Source organism: Conger conger, chromosome 3, assembly GCF_963514075.1.
Source record: "Conger conger chromosome 3, fConCon1.1, whole genome shotgun sequence".
Taxonomy (NCBI): Eukaryota; Metazoa; Chordata; class Actinopteri; order Anguilliformes; family Congridae; genus Conger; species Conger conger.
This window is the reverse complement of record NC_083762.1, coordinates 4,352,209-4,369,708: the sequence shown is the minus strand read 5'-3', so window position 1 is coordinate 4,369,708 and position 17,500 is coordinate 4,352,209. Positions and strand designations below refer to the sequence as shown.

General features: G+C 48.9%; 1 protein-coding gene across 1 annotated transcript in view; it reads left to right on the top strand.

The window, feature by feature from the left end:
• The window catches only part of LOC133124742 (A disintegrin and metalloproteinase with thrombospondin motifs 2-like), a 205,689-nt gene that overhangs the window by 137,191 nt on the left and 50,998 nt on the right, over positions 1-17,500 (top strand). Inside the window, exon 4 of the mRNA XM_061236185.1 lies at positions 8,007-8,206. Coding sequence (XP_061092169.1) covers positions 8,007-8,206 — 200 coding nt within the window. The remainder of the gene's footprint in view (positions 1-8,006; positions 8,207-17,500) is intronic.

Sequence of the window (17,500 nt, the reverse complement as noted above, 5' to 3'; positions counted from 1 at the left end):
TGTCCCCGGCGTGTGGAGAGACGGGCTAGACTCGCTGCTGCCCTCTAGGGATGCAGGGGCGGTACTGCAGCCCGACGGGGCGATTCTCCCGGGGTGCGCGTGCCAAGTTCAACACTGACCGTAGAGCACACGTCAAACATACCTGTGCAGGTGAAAGGTGGCTACTGTGTTTTTACAAACGTTTCCTTTCTCTCTACAGATATATACGCTTTTAGAAAAGACAGTGGTGAACACATCCCTCACCTACATTGACTGCGGTGGATATTGTTATAACAATTTCATGAAAGCGGGTTATTAACATTGGCACAGGTGGAGAAACAAAAATATTTATCGACGGAATGTCAAACAGCTGACGTCACTCTGGTTGATACATTCCCCTCACGCGCTGCATGTACTTGCGGTTGCGTTCGTGATGATGGCTATCTCTTACTCAACCTGCCTTCCGTGGCTTTCATCTGCGAGCCAGGAATGGCCTTCTGGTCAGAGCATGCCAGAGTCAGGAATTTCAGGAATTCTGTGGCAGTGGTTCCCTGCGTTCCTTATCTGATGCCGGGAGGGCGCTGCAGCGTGTGAATCTCAAAGTGGGAGGCCAGAACACACACACACACACACACACACACCTGTGAACACACTCACCAGTAGACACACACCTGTCAACACACTCACCACACGTTTACCCCTGAACCCTTACCTATAAACACACTCACCTGTAAAGACATTCACCTGTAGACACACACCTGTCGACACTTACAACACACTAGTTTCACTGCTGCCAGGAAAAACCCTTACCTGTAAATACACCCACCTGTAAATGCACATGTCAACACACTCACAACACACTTACCCCTGAAGGCCCTTACCTGTCGACACACCTGTGAACACACTCACCTATGAACGCCCTTACCTGTGAACAGCCTTGTGACACCTGCCTCCCCCTCCCAGAAATGACACCTCCCCGATACCCTTCTCTGCTACGCTGGAGTAGAATCGCTGTGTTCCCTGTGCTTTTTACACTGGAACAGCCTTTATCAGTACCTGCACAATGGACCGGACCCAACTGGGGCACTGATCTCTCTCTCTCTCTCTGCTGGACACAAGCTCAGACATTCTTGACATTTCCAAAGGTTGAGAGATGAAGTACCTTTGACTCCTAATAAGGGCATGTGCTGCTGTACCTGAATGAGAATGTTTCTGGCGGGGGGGGGGGGGTATTGGGCCTATATATAAATAATGTCATAAATAATGTAGCTAAAACCTAATAAAATCCACGACCATGTCCAGCCTGGTCTTGAAAACCTCCAGGGTTTCTGCTCCATGTCCTGGCGATCTATTCCACACAGTGACCACTCTCTGTGTGTGCAAACCGTGCATTTACAGATAGTGCGGCGAATTTGCTATGCATTCCCCCAAGTCCTGTCAACAGAACTCACCTTAAAGAATCTCCTGTGGTCCACTTTGTTTAATCCCTTTAATGAATTTAAAAGCCCCGATCGAATCGCTACCCCGAGTGCCATTTCACTGGAAAACGTTTACAGCGTAACTAGGACCCCTAGCCTCCGTAGCCTTATCCTGCATTATTCCTGTAAAGAGTCTATAACACCTTCTTACGCGTGGTCAATCAGACCACACAGACCCTCTCCCAAACCCCCACACCCCACACTGTCACCATTAGCCTTCAGCCGCAGAGTGACCATCTGAAAGGGCCTAAGGGCGGGTGGGGGGGGAAGGTTTTCGAACGCAAGCTGTGATGTCATCTGGTCATATGTGAGTCTGACCTTCCAGCCTCATCAGCTTCCCGCAGGACTAATGAAACACTTCTCACTAATAAAACACAAACTCTGCGTGGCACTTTCTCATACAAAAATAATAATAATATAAATATATATTTTTTTAAACCCTCACACACTCATTTTCCGCAGTCAGAGACGATTTACGTGGGGGCTGAGGACGTTCATGCCACAGGCGAAAACGCACAGATCGCTTTAACGACTCTCCGATGCTGCCAGGAGTCAGAAATACGATCCGGGATGCATGGATTCCACATGGTTATAGTGCAGCGTGTCATATTTGTTTTAGAGTGTCATAAGTGTTTCATATTTTGACATGTTGTTTGGATCTGGTGCAAATGCTCTCTGTAAGCAGCTACAAGGAGCAATCTCCAGAAATCCAAAAGAATCGTACAAACAGTGTATTATTCTTGTGGAAAGTCCTCTGTGTGTGCATGTTGTCAGAAATAATTGGCCATAAACCTGCACTTCAGCAACTGAGGAAAGTCAGCAGTGTCTATCATAGTACTGCATGCTTTACACACACCAATCACAGGGCTGCACGGTTTACACACACCAATCACAGTGCTGCATGTTTTACACACACCAATCACAGTGCTGCATGTTTTACACACACCAATCACAGTGCTGCATGTTTTACACACACCAATCACAGTGCTGCTTGCTTTACACACACCAATCACAGTGCTGCACGCTTTACCCACACCAATCACAGTGCTGCTTGCTTTACACACACCAATCACAGTGCTGCTTGCTTTACACACACCAATCACAGTGCTGCTTGCTTTACACACACCAATCACAGTGCTGCACGCTTTACCCACACCAATCACAGTGCTGCACACTTTACCCACACCAATCACAGTGTTGCTTGCTTTACGCACACCAATCACAGTGCTGCTTGCTTTACACACACCTATCACAGTGATGCTTGCTTTACACACACCAATCACAGTGCTGCTTGCTTTACACACACCAATCACAGTGCTGCATGCTTTACACACACCAATCACAGTGATGCTTGCTTTACACACACCAAGAGGCGATTCTCACCGTGTGGGAAAGAAAACGCGATCAACTTTACTGCAGGACCGCGAGTTGAGGAAGTGGAGCTGATGTTTTTAGGTGTTTTTTTTTTTCCCGAACCAGGTCAGTTTGTGGCTGTAAACCCTGCAGGGCTACAGCAGGCACAGAGGGCCTGAGGAGGCCACAGACCCTGGATGTCTCAGTGCTGGTGGACCCGGAAGACTGGCGGTTCAATCCCCGATGTAGCCACGATAAGATCAGTGCAGCTGTTGGGCCCTTGAGTGAGGCCCTGCTTAGTCTAATCAACTGTAAGTCACTTTGGATGAAAAGCGTTCGCTAAATAACTGTAATGCGTAATTCAGGTGTCGTGGATGAGGGATATGTTGAGGTCAGAACTGTAGAATCTCTAACCACTTTCGAGCGCAAACAGAAGACGCACCTCTTCAAGCAGCACCTCTCCCCGTCCCTCCCTACCTCCCTGTGAACCTTAATTGTTGTCTTTCTGTGATTTACTTTTTTGTGTATCAGTATTTTTAGTTGGCTAGGTAAGCAGTGTTTGGCTAGTTAAGTTTGGTCACTTTTGCTTTGTTGTTTGTTTATTTGTTTGTTAAAAAAAAAAATAATAATTCAAATAGGCCCTGGTCCTTATCTTTGTTGTACAGGTAGCAGTTGAAATTGTACTTCCCTCTAGGGTCTTTCAGCGCACTTATCCCTGGTTATGGGTATGCACTTTGTTGTACGTCGCTCTGGATAAGAGCGTCTGCCAAATGCCATTAATGTAATATGTCAGGGGTCTGTGAGTGAGCCCTGTGATTTGGGGGGGGGGCTTGTTAAAGGTTTGAACAGGAAACCTGCTCCTCGTCCACAGAGAGGCCCGGGATTACTGCATCTACAGTTAGGCGAAAATGTTTCCACTGCGGTCGCAGACGTGGGCGTCGCCTGTAATCAGTGCCATGCGTGTCCCATGATCCTCTCTGATGAGGGGGTCGGGGTGAGGCGGGAGAGCCGGGCGGATCGGTTTACGGTGCCCCGTATGTGAGACGACGCACGCCTCCCGTTTTGATCAGCGGCGATTCCCGCGGGGCGAAAAAGAACAAAAGGACCGGCAGCGTGTCTTAACCGCCGCGATCCCGCTCCCATTCACGTGCTCGCTTCACTTCAAAGGCAAAAAAAAAACTCCCATCAAAAGCAGATGTGGCGGGACTTCACATCGCCGCCATTTTAGGGCCAGGAGACCCACGCGGGCGGAGGCGGGCGTGAGTGATTTAGCGAGCGGTTTAGCGGTCGAGACGGCGATGCACCGTCGATGCAGAGGCTGTCGCGCCGGCTAACGCCTGCTTACCTGTCGCCGTGGATTTCAGCAGGTCCGCCACTCCCAAAACTCCCCACCGACATCGAAGGCTGGTAGACCGCGTCTTCCTGGACGTTCCTGTGTGCACGTACGCCGTGGCGACCCAGAGACCAACCGAAGGGTGTGCCTCATTTTTAGCAATAGTTTAAAAAATATTTCTGTTTTACCTGTTTTGTGTTTTGTTTCGTTACCTGCTCTGTGATTGGACGGGGCCTCTCTGGATAATCGGCCAACGAGGACGCGCGGGGAGCCAATATTAGCCGAGCGGAATGTTGGTTCACCCGTGAACAGGTTGCCAGGGAAACATTGCATAAGGAGAGAGAGCGGGAGAGAGAGAGAGAGAGAGAGAGAGAGAGAGAGAGAGAGGGAGAAGGAGAGAGAGAGAAGGAGAGAGAGAGGGAGAGGTAGAGAGAGGCAGAGGAGATCCACTGATGTGGAAGCAGTGAGGAGAGGTGTCAGGAGCTCCTGTGGAGTTCTCCTCCCTCCCCACCTCCAATACCACCCCCCCACCCACCCTTATTCCACCCTCCCACTGCACTCACACACACACACACACTCATATACACACACACGCACACGCACACACACTCATATACACATGCACACGTGTACGTACACACACACACCCATAGACATACAGTACACACACAGACACACACACACTCATATACGCAAACCCATACACATACAGTACACACACACACGTGTACACACACACACACACATACACACGCACACAGACACACACAAACACCCATAAACATACAGTACACACACACACACAGACACACTCATACACACACACACGCACAGACACACACACACCCATAAACATACAGTACACACACACGCACACGTGTACACACGCACACACACACACACCCATAGACATACAGTACATACAGACACACAGACACACACACACACTCATATACGCAAACCCATACACATACAGTACACACACACACACGCACACAGACACACACAAACACCCATAAACATACAGTACACACACACACACACACAGACACACTCATACACACACACACACACTCAGACACACGCACACGTGTACACACCCATAAACATACAGTACACACAGACACACAGACACACGCACACGTGTACACACACACACACACACACACACACTCATAAACATACAGTACACACAGACACACAGACACATGCACACATGTACACACACACACACACACACACACACACACGCACAGACACATGAACTCAGACGAAAGCATTCTGAGTTGCGAGCTATTGACACCCGAGACTCTTACACATCAGTGAAGGCAGGGGACAGTTATGTAACATCCATCTTTATCAATTTCCCGTCATTAAGGAGTCATAACGCGGAATGGTGGGGGAGTGTTGGAAGCCATAAATTATCTGAGTTACGAGTTCATTTATAGTAGGAAATTAATTTAATACTCGTAGGTAGGACTTGCGCTCACCAGGAAAAAAATTAATTAATTTTTAATAATGCATGATACAGTTAAAGCCCAATTTCTTCTTCTTTTATTGGCGAGGGCGAGGCCTCCGTACTTCTATGCAGATATCGCCAAACTTAACCCACATTTTTTATTTAATATTTATTGAAGCGTCATCTTGCCACAAGCCATAGCCTACTTACTGTCAGATCTTTTAAGGCTCTTTGGATTTATACATTGGCACTGTGGCGTTGAGCAGATGCTTCTGCCCACAGGGACTTGAATACGCGCATACAGAAAAGGTTTCAGTGACAGGCAGTGGTGCTTCTAGAGGACACATCTGACAGTAGTCAAGATATACACTCACTGAGCACTTTATTAGGTAGACCTGTACACCAGCTTGGTAATGCTAATTTTTAATCAGCCAATCATGTGGCAGCAACTAAGTGCTTAAAAGCATGCATATGTGGTCAAGAGATTCAGCTGTTTTTCAGACCAAATGTGATCTAAGTGACTTTGACCATAGTATGTTTGTTGGTGCCAGACAGGGTGGTTTGAGTATCTCAGAAACTGCTCATCTCCTGGGATTTTCATGCACAACAATCTCTAGAATTTGCAACCAACCAATACCCACACAGAAACGCTCATATAACTGCTGCATAGACACATAAGCTGTCTTAAAGGTATTCTATAGGCACTTTACCACGTGTATCTGCACCTGTACATGATCCAGCAATGCTCTGTGTTTGTGTCATGTGTGAACAGGCGCCAGAGTTTATTTTCCGTTTAAGCAACTGCTCCAATTTGCAAGGTCAGGAACTAATGAGATTTGCAATAACCCATTGGAAAGAAAGCAGCAAGCTTTCCCGGAAAAATCGGCTGCAACTTTTTCTACATAATAGCTTCTGTTTCGTGCACAAATTCTTTAACACAGCCCTCGTTACTGAATCTACCCTCGCAACAATTCTTGCAGGAATACGATACTGGAGAAACATTGTGTTACATTTATTTTGGGAAGTGAATAAACAGTATTGCTCTCGCAGATATAGCTAGCTACTTAACCTGTCTAACAAAATTGTGTTTGTTTTACCATAAACAACCCTGAATGTGATGATGAACCATGCGTCCACTGTTTATCTAAAGTTAGCAATTCGGGATAATATGACACATGATATATTGGCTAAAAATGTTTCCATAAGTTATCTTCAAACCATCTTCAACTGTGTTGTGTCGGTAGGATTTACATCTCCGCCAAAGCTATTATTCAGCGGAATATCCGGCCGCTTTAAAGAATAAATTAAGCCACGTCAGCTTGAGTAACAGCTTCTGCTCAACGCCGAAATGTGAATCTGCTGGCTGGCCTTCCGCCATCTTGCTAAGGTTAACGAACGGTTATAAATGGTAATGGTGACATCACAGTCGGACAGGGTGTATGCTTAATGGAAGTGCTGTATTTTTTAAAGTTCTATGTTGCGCGTACGCTGCGGAGCGTTCCGTGTGCTCATATTGAGAGGATTCGCTGGCAGCCCTGAGTGGGGAGCGGAGGTGTTTCTCTGACGGATCGATAGCGTCTAGCCCTCCCGGACGGCCACCGTTTCTGGTGCTTCACTCTGTTTGACAGGAGAGCAGAACTGCTCTCTCTCTCTCTCTCTCTCTCTCTCTCTCTCTCTCTCTCTCTCTCTCTCTCTCTCTCTCTCTCTCTCTCTCTCTCTCTCTCTCTCTCTCTCTCTCTCTCTCTCTCTCTCTCTCTCTCTCTCTCTCTCTCTCTCTCTCTCTCTCTCTCTCTCTCTCTCTTTCTTTGTCTCTCTTTGTCTCTCTCTGTCTCTCTCTCTCTCTCTCTCTCTCTCTCTCTCGCACATATACAATCTATAATCTGCATGGTTGCTACCAAAACAGGTCTTGAGAATGTGAGCTATTTTAATTCAGATGTTTAATTTCCACTATTTCCACCTGCCTGGCCCGACTTAGCAAACGCTGAAGCATGAACTATGTGTGTGTGTGCGTGCGTGCATGTTTGTGTGTAAAGGACACATACAGATTTTTGGTCTGAAACCTCGGAAATTGTTTTTATTATTAATATAAGCAACAAGATAAACGACAATCTAGTCAATTCTTCATTACCAATGCCTGTTAAAATATTTTTTTATTTTCCATTCACTTCTTTGAAAACAAGATTTTATGAGATTTTACGTCATCATGTACCAGTGGGCGTGTATGTCGATGATATCCTTTTCACGCACTAACTTTGACGCCAGTGAAATCGACTCCCCGCCCTGAAAGAATTCCCCCCGAAAGACGGCTTTCGTTCACGTACGCGTCACATCGTGGAAAGCTAGCGCTGCGCTAACGTTCGTGTCAGCCGGTCCTTAAGCCTGGCACTCTGCGGTTCTGTTCCAGGTGCGGACCTGGGGGGCCTGCTGGACCTGGAGACGCTGTACCGGGGCGTCGAGCAGAACCTGAACCAGAGCCGCCGGGCTCGGAGGCAGGCCGTGGACCGGGCCTACAACATCGAGGTTCTGCTGGGCGTGGACGACTCCGTGGTGCAGTTCCACGGCAAGGAGCACGTGCAGAAGTACCTCCTCACCCTCATGAACATCGTGAGTCGCTGACCCAAACGGGACGGGATGGGGATGGGGATGGGGCGTAACACGTTACTGGTAGCCCTGATGTACAATCCTGCTGGGCCCGCTCCACCAGCCTCAACATTCAGCCGGTCATACCAAGCAAAAATGGTTTTGCTTGGTGTGAACTGGTCAACCAGCATGCCCAAGCTGATCATTAAGCTGGTCATAAAGCTGGTCTAGCTGGGTATGAGCTGGTCAAGCTGGTCATGAAGCTGGTCTAGCTGGGTATGAGCTGGTCAAGCTGGTCATAAAGCTGGTCTAGCTGGGTATGAGCTGGTCAACCAGCATGCCCAAGCTGGTCTAGCTGGGTATGAGCTGGTCAAGCTGGTCATAAAGCTGGTCTAGCTGGGTATGAGCTGGTCAACCAGCATGCCCAAGCTGGTCTAGCTGGGTATGAGCTGGTCAACCAGCATGCCCAAGCTGGTCATAAAGCTGGTCTAGCTGGGTATGAGAAAGAAAGTGTCCGTGGAAAGTGTTACCTTTATTCTGTGTATTTCTGGGGGGGTAGTGTTGAAGAACGTGATTCATTTCGTGTTGTTGTCCCGGACACGGGTTGTCCCGGATACCGCGTGACCGAGATCGAGCCGGCTCATGACGGTCACCCGACCGGCGGCTCGCCGCGGAGAAGGAGACACATGAAAGGGCTCACAGGAGTGGAACTGGGCCTCTGGCCTGTGGGGCAGCGGTGTGCCCGGGGTGGACGCTAATCTCCGGATTTAAGCCTTCTCCGCGGTCAGCGGGGTGACCCCGGGTCATGGGGACGGGTTCGAGGCCGCGCGGGATTTAGCGGCACGGCGCGGCGAGTCATCGGGGGACCTCCTCTGTGATGTCACCCAGTAAATCACCCCCTTCAGGGGGTTCACGCAGGATTCAAGCTGCGGTTTTTGAACTTGCGGAGAGTGGCGTCAAAGTAAGAGGCAAAAAAAAAAAAAATGATGTGTGTGCATTGGTGTCAAAATTAGAGCTCCAAAATGAGGTTGGTGTCAAAATAAGAGCCCAACGATGAGAGGGTGGCGTCAAAATAAGAGCCTATAAAGAGTTTGGTGTCAAAATAAGAGCCCAACGATGAGAGGGTGGCGTCAAAATAAGAGCCTATAAAGAGTTTGGTGTCAAAATAAGAGCCCGGAGACCCCACTCCTGCAATGCTAATCCACAGAGGGGAGATAGGAGGGAAGTATTTTTAAAAAGTGCATTCAGAATAAATTACTCGAAAACCGGATAAATAGGAATGAATAAATAAAACAACCTCCCACGCGTTTGTTCCCGCGGCTTTCTTCTCCTCGAATCATGAAAGTTTGCTTTTTGCGCAGCGATACAGTGGAGTTTCTCTCACTGAAGGAGACGCGGGCCGAGAGCTAGAACAATCCTGCATCCGAAGAGTGTGCCGAGTGTGCGTCTCAGTGCACAGCTTCTCCTCTTGGCCCCTAATTTCTTTTTGTTTCGTTTTTTTTGTTTTTGTTTTTGTTTTTTTTTTTGTTTTTTTTTTCGTCGTGAAGCCACGCCAGCTTGAGAAATTCTCGGCCCGGTTTTTCTCGCCGAAGACGAGAGCCCTCCCGAAGCGTCTCGCAGATTAAAACGGAGGCGGGGTGTCAGGATAAATAGCGGGAGATTGTCGCGAGGAGAAGGCTCATCGCACCCGACGCTCATCAACAACACGCCGGTAAAAGGTGCGGAGCGTCGAGGAGATCAGGTGGTGCGAAGGTTCGACACGGCCGCCAGAAGCCCCGGTCATAACTTTGAAGGCAGACCAGATCTCTGTTCCGTGGCCAGCTATTGTACCGTCACAATGCCACGGCCCATGGGCCATATCCCGGCTGTACAATACGGCTCTGCCGGCTTGTCCAGCTTCAAAATTGAGCTGGTCAACCAGCATGGTCGAGCTGGTCATAAAGCTGGTTTAGCTGGGTATGAGTTGGTCAACCAGCATGGTCAAGCTGGTCATAAGCTGGTCTAGCTGGGTATGAGCTGGTCAACCAGCGTGGTCGAGCTGGTCATAAGCTGGTCTAGCTGGGTTTGAGCTGGTCAACCAGCATGGCCGAGCTGGTCATAAGCTGGTCTAGCTGGGTATGAGCTGGTCAACCAGCATGGTCGAGCTGGTCATAAGCTGGTCTTGCTGGGTGTGAGCTGGTCAATCAGCATAGCCAAGCACCTTTTCTTTTTTTTTAGTTTATATGAAACCCTCATATGCTTTGGACCCTGGTGACCGAAAGCAGGTAATTAACACAACGTCTTAAGAAAAGAAAAAAAATAGGCATCTGTGACCTACTGGCAATTTCTGAACTGATGAAAACTGGATTGTTGTTCAGTTGCTGTCGAGCAACAGAGCCATCAGAGTCTGATTGGCTCCCCCACCTGAATGCACAATGCATTGTGGGATTGGTGGAGGACCGTGGAGAAGACAAAGCGGAATACTAATAAACTGACGCAAATGATGGAATGGCAAAATGTTACGTCCCGGCGGATTCTGGGATATATTACGATTTGCTTGACTGATTGATTTATTTCAGTGTGTTTTTAAAAATGAACATTCTGTGCTAAAATTATTCTGTGCAGTTAACCTAGGTAACTATTAGGAATCCAATATTTTGATTATTTGAAAATATTTTTGGCAATGTTCCATCGTAATCCCCTTTATAGATTAATGAAACAGCGCTGTTTCTGATATGTACAACTGCAGTGGCAAGTCTTGAACAAAATGCCTCCTGCCGGCGGCAACTCTAGCGTACATTCCCAAATGAAGAGAGATACAAAGATACTTGTACCTTTTTTCCAAAGCATTTAATGAGGTTAAAAACTGGCCTTATATTTATACTCAGATACAGTTGTCACTGGGGTAAACCTTGCCTTAGTTCAGTTTTAAGTTAAGTATGGTGATGAAAGAAACACAAAAACAAATGTTGCTTAAGCATAACGCACATGGCTCTTAGACCAACCACTTTGTACTTATCTCTTGGCTCTTAGTTTGACACCACGCTCCTACAGCTCTTACTTTGACACCACATTCTTATCCGTGGGCTCTTATTTTGACACCACACTCTTATCCTTGGGCTCTTATTTTGACACCAGTCTCTTATTTTTGGGCTCTCATGTTGAGCGCACACTCTTATTCTGACATCACACTCTTATCCCTGAGCTCTTATTTTGACACCAGACTCCTACCTTTGGGCTCTTTTATATCGGGCTCTTATTTTGACGCCTACCTCATGTGTGTGTGGGGGGGGGGGGTCCTCTAATGGGAGCTGTAGCAGCAGCAGAAGCAGCAGGACGCTGGTCCACGCCTGCTCCCCCAGAGGATCCGCCCACGCAGGGCTTTAGCGGGGCTTTAGCGGGGCTTTGGCGGGGCGTGCGCTGGTGAGGGACGGCGCGCCATTGACAGCTTCTGTCTGCCGGCCCCGGCTCTCCGGCCGGGGCGGAAATGTCACCCGGCGCTTCGGCCTCGTTGTTTATGCGCTCGACTTTTCTCCCATCGATATAAAAAAAGCAAAAAAAAACACAAAACAAATCCGGCGGAGATCCGCACCGCCCCGGGCCCCGCCCGCTAGCGGTCTCACCGCGACCCTTCCGCGCGTCACGTTTAAAGTCACCGCGCGTTTCACATTAATATTCGCCGTTCCCTCACGGAACAGAGCGCCGTCGTTCCACCGCTGCTGTTGCCGTTGCCGCATATTTGATTGAGACGGCAGAGAGAAAAAATAAAAAATAATAATAATAATAATTACACACTGCGCTGCCGTGAAGCTGAAGAGAGATTATAAAAAAAAAAGAAAAGAAAAGAAAACATACTTGTTGGTCGGAGATGAGCAGCAGTCTGTGTTCTGTACCCTCGGTTAAGCCGTGTGGGAATACCGCGGATCGGGGGCTTGAGATAACAGAACAATGTCCCTTTCATCCTTCATCCCGTGTAGTCTGCGTGTATCCGCGCTGCCAGGCCTCTTACAGCCAATCAGCGCTGTCGCCGTGTCGAGTTTCTGCACCGCGCGTTTGTTTCTGCGCCGATGGTGGAGGAGGCCGGCGCTGCCACTTATGGGCGCGCTGCCACTCCGGGCCTGCAGGGGGCGCTGTGGGGGCGGGGTTTCGGGGGGAGTGTGGGGTCGGGGTTTCGGGGGGAGTGGGGTCAGGGTTTCGGGGGGAGTGTGGGAGTGGGGGGGGGTGTGGGAGTGCGGGGGGAGTGTGGGAGTGTGGGAGAGTGGGGGGGGGGGGGTTAGCAGCATCTGGGGGCGGTAGCTCTGTGTGTCTGCGGGACATTAAAGGAGCGCAAGAGCAAGAGTTTAATCCCGTCTGTGGGGTTCAAGTTCTGTGCGTATGCGGGGGGGTGGGTGTGTGTGTGTGTGTGAACAAGTATGTGTGCCTATCTGTCAGAGTGAGAGAGAGAGAGAGATACAGAGAGAGAGAATTGAATCTTTCACGCGCGGCACTATCCAGTCTTCACCATTGGCATCGAGCGGGTAAATAATATAAAAGCAGCAATAATATGTGAAAATGAGAGACACAGCTTCATCCTGGAGCTCCCTGCCACAGCACTGTTCGAAATGAGGAGGTCTGGAGGGCGAGCTCTGTGCTGGGCCCTACATTTAAAATGAGGAGATCTGGAGAGCGAGCTGCCTGCTGGGCCCTACATTTAAAATGAGGAGGTCTGGAGAGCGAGCTGCATGCTGGGCCCTACATTTAAAATGAGGAGGTCTGGAGAGCGAGCTGCATGCTGAGCCCTACATTTAAAATGAAGAGGTCTGGAGAGCGAGTGCCATGCTGGGCCCTTCCTATAACATGGGGAGGTCTGTAGAGCGAGCTCTGTGCTGGGGCCTACATTTAAAATGGGGAGGTCTGTGGAGCGAGCTCCGTGCTGGGCCCTTCCTCCTCCTCGTCTTCCTCTCCAGCTGGTGTCAGGTAGCGCTTTGAACTGCTCCGTCTGCCTACACTGTGTCTAGCGAAACATTTCTGTCTCCTCCGAGTTCAGCAAGCGAGCCAGGTAGCAATATTTACATCGTTATGTAACGTCGACTGTTTATTAATGTTGTTTTTCTGTGTTAAAAGACATCGCTGTATGCTTTCAGAATATTTACGATGTAGAACAAAAAAGAAAAAAAAAAATTGTATTACATGATTGATATAACAGATTTTAAATTTGAATTTGAAATACGGAGGCATACCTCAATGTTTCCTTAATTTGTTTCACTTTCAGGTGCATGTTAATGAGAACGAAATAAAAACGGGCTCAATAAACACTTTTAACCCCGCCCCCAACCCCCAGCATGCCTCTGTACTTTCAAAGACCAGAAGGCCAAAGCCCTTCCACAAAGAAAATATGCAAAACGACATTGATTTTGGTCTGTAAGCATGTAACAGGAAAGTGCTAAGGATCGATGCACCCGGACCTGAATCAAAAGCAGACCCCCCCACCCCCTCCCCCAAACTTGACCCTCCCCCACCCCCCCCCCACCCCCTGGGTGCAAACGGGACGTGACAAGGACACCGGGCGCTACAAATAACCGTTTCCTGTTTCTACCGTCGCCACTTCCTGTCGGCGGAGCGGTGTCCGTGGCAACGACCTCGCCGATGGCCCGTTTCAACCATTCGCTTCGGGCAGCACTCGGGTTCCTTGAATGAAGATTTTTATCGTTTTTAAAGCGTTTGGCATTCAGGGATTTGAGAGCTTGTATAACATTAACATTATATTACGTTCGCTTAGCGGAATGACTTATGGCCGTGGAGAATATCACTGCAAGTGGTAAATGGTTGGCATTTATATAGCGCCTTTATCCAAAGCGCTGTACAAATGATGCTTCTCATTCACCCATTCATACACACACTCACACTCACACTCATACACCAACGGTGGTTGGCTGCCATGCAAGGCACCAACCAGCTCGTCAGGAGCATTTTGGGGTGTCTTGCTCAGGGACACTTTGACTCACTCGGGTGGGGGATCGAACCGACAACTTCCTGACTGCCAGATGACTGCTCTTACCGCCTGAGCCAATGAGACGACTGCTCTTACCACCTGAGCCAATGAGACGACTGCTCTTACCGCCTGAGCCAATGAGACGACTGCTCTTACCGCCTGGGCCAATGAGATGACTGCTCTTACCGCCTGAGCCAATGAGACGCTCTTACCGCCTGAGCCAATGAGACGACTGCTCTTACCACCTGAGCCAATGAGACGACTGCTCTTACCGCCTGGGCCAATGAGACGACTGCTCTTACCGCCTGAGCCAATGAGACGACTGCTCGCCCCACAAGCCACTGTTAGAGTCTTAGGACCAAAAGCGCAGTATTACCAGGAAGCCACAGATGGCCCACTCATAATCAATAAGTGCAAAAGCTGACCTACTGCAACAAACAACAATTTGTACTGTAGCCTCCGCAAATACCACGGGACGAATAACCTTTTACGGAGCAGTGCCTAGAACATTATCCCGAGAGGAAATCCACAGAAAGCAGGAAGAGATAGCAAAATGGGGTCAGGGGAGATACGGTGGCGTCTGAAGAGATGGTCTCTCAGTCTGCATCAGAAGGTGGGAGGGGTTTCTGCCCCATTCCAGCGCCAGGACTTTGGAAATGGAGAGGTCTGATTGGTGGGTTAAGGCTGATGATCTTTCGATGATAGGCATATAACAGAGATGTCTCATTCGCTGTCCAATAAGCTGGCACTAAGGCGGGGCTGACCGACCCTGTTCCTGGAGATTTACTGTCCTGTAGGTTTTCACTCCAACCCTAACAAAGCACGTCTCATTCAACAGCTAGAGTAGGGCTGCCCAACCCTGTTCCTGGAGATCAGCCATCCTGTAGGTTTTCACTCCAACCCTAACAAAGCTCACCTCATTCAACAGCTAGAGCAGGGCTGCCCAACCCTGTTCCTGGAGATCTACCGTCCTGTAGGCTTTCACTCAGACCCTAACAAAGCATCATTCACCTATCGCAGAGGTTATTAACCTCTGGCATCAATGGAAATGTTGAATGTAGGAGACATGTGTTTCTGAAATAGTAATTGGTCTCAGTCAGCTCAGTAGCACCTGTGAGTTCTATATATGTACGTATGAGTTTTATGACTTCTTAGCAAGTCAAATATCCCAATAGGAATTTCTTAGAATTTGACTAAGATTAGAAATGCATTTTTCTTTTAAGGATCCCTTGGGCTCTAAAGGTCTCTGAGTTAATATCTTCACATATGAAATACGCTATTGGTGTGCTGATATGCCATTCAGTGTCCTTGCCTTGGCAATTGATACTTTCAAAATATTATAACCTCCCAAGTCGTTTAAGACACCCCTGTGCGTGATTTCCTCAATTCCACTGCAAACCCAGGACAAAATAACACGAGAACCAGTGTCAGGAACCCGACAATTACTGGTGTCAGTTGATATAGAGGGAGAGAGAGAGGGAGGGGAGAGAGGGAGGGGAGAGAGGTCATTTTCCCTTTTACATGAGACGGACTTGGAGAGCAGCTTGTACAGTAATTATGCAATAATTTATCCTTAAAGCCCTCTTTAGGAGACGAAATGTCAGACAGGTGATAAGAGCCCAAATGTCAGGAGAAAATGGCAGCGATCTGTAACCAGGCAGCGTGTACACGCCCTCATGTGACACACGCCCTTGCGTGTGTGTGTGTGTGTGTGCATGTGCAATTGTGTGTGAGCATGTGTGTGTGTGTGCACGCGTGTGGGTGTGTGTGTGTGTGTGTCCTTAGTACATAAAGAAATGACAAAAAAAATCTATGCATTGGCAAAAAGCACAGATGTGTTTACTGACATGAGACACAGTCATAAACTAGAGGATGAGAGTAATGAACAATTCTATAAAATAAACATAATTAACTGAATTCACTCTTTCTCTCTCCCCTCCCTCTCTCTCTCCCTCTCTCTGTCTCTCTCCCTCTCTCCATCTCTCTCTCTCTCTCTCTCTCTCTTTCTCCCTCTCTCCCTCCTTACGCTGCATTATTAATCTGATATTAATGATTTTCTGACTCTCTGACCTCCAGGTTGCCATTAGTTACCTGTGGGTAATGAAACCAAGACAGGGCCTCTCAGCTTCCGCCCGACCGGAGAGAGAGAGAGAGAGAGAGAGGGGGAGGGAGAGAGGGAGGAGGGGGAGGGAGAGAGGGAGGGGGGAGAGAGAGAGAGGGAGAGGGAGAGAGAGAGAGAGGGGGAGAGAGATAGGGAGGGGGGAGAGAGAGAGAGGGAGAGGGAGAGAGAGAGAGAGGGGGAGAGAGAGATATAGAAGGAGAGAGAGAGGGAGGGAGGGAGAGAGAGAAGGAGAGACAGGGGAAGAGGGAAGGAGAGAGGGAGAGAGGGAGAGAGATGGAGAGGGGTAGAGAGAGAGGGGGGAAGAGGGAGGGAGAGAGAGGGAGAGGGAGGGGGGGTGTGGATGCTGATGCATATTTGCTTGGAGCTAAACTCTGGTGCAAAGCATCTCCTCTCATTAATAGAGATTAATGATTAATTGATGTTGTCCCTGGCAAATAAACAAATAAATGATTTGAAAACAAACAAAAAAAACATTGCTCCTGCTTAGTCTAATCAACTGTAAGTGTCTTTGGATAAAGGCGTCAGCTGAATGACTGTAATGTGATGTGGTGTGGATGGGGACAGGCAGCCGTGGGGGCGAGCTCCACTAAGTCCCATGATGCACCGCTCCAGTGGCCCCGCTCAGAACATTTAGTGCTCATTAAGGCCCGGAGTTCTGCTCCGGGGTCACCGGGAGGTCAATCGTCACTTAATTGGCCCTGGTTGTCGCCAAGGAAACAGCCTGGCGGACAGTGAGGGCCCGGGAGCGATGGTAGTCCCTGCTCCTGCCTTTTTCCCGCGGTCACGTGACATGTTAACACTTTATAAGGCCCTCGTCATCGACTCTCCGAATCCGGCCCGGGTTTTCTTTCCTCCCAGGTAAAGGGAGAGTGAACACACCTGACTCCCAGGTAAAGGGAGGGTGAACACACCTGACTCCCAGGTAAAGGGAGGGTGAACACACCTGACTCCCAGGTAAAGGATTGTGAACACACCTGACTCCCAGGTAAAGGGAGGGTGAACACACCTGACTCCCAGGTAAAGGGAGGGTGAACACACCTGACTCCCAGGTAAAGGGAGGGTGGGAAAATCAGCAGAACTTCTCGGCCCTCGAGGACCGTGAGTTGCTTAATCCCTGCTGTACGGCGTAAAACAGGGGCGTCCAATCTTATCCAGAAAGGGCTGGTGTGTGCGCAGGTTGTTGTTTTAGCACAGAACTAAGACAGCTGATCCTACTCATCAAGGTCTTGATTAAAGACTACAATTA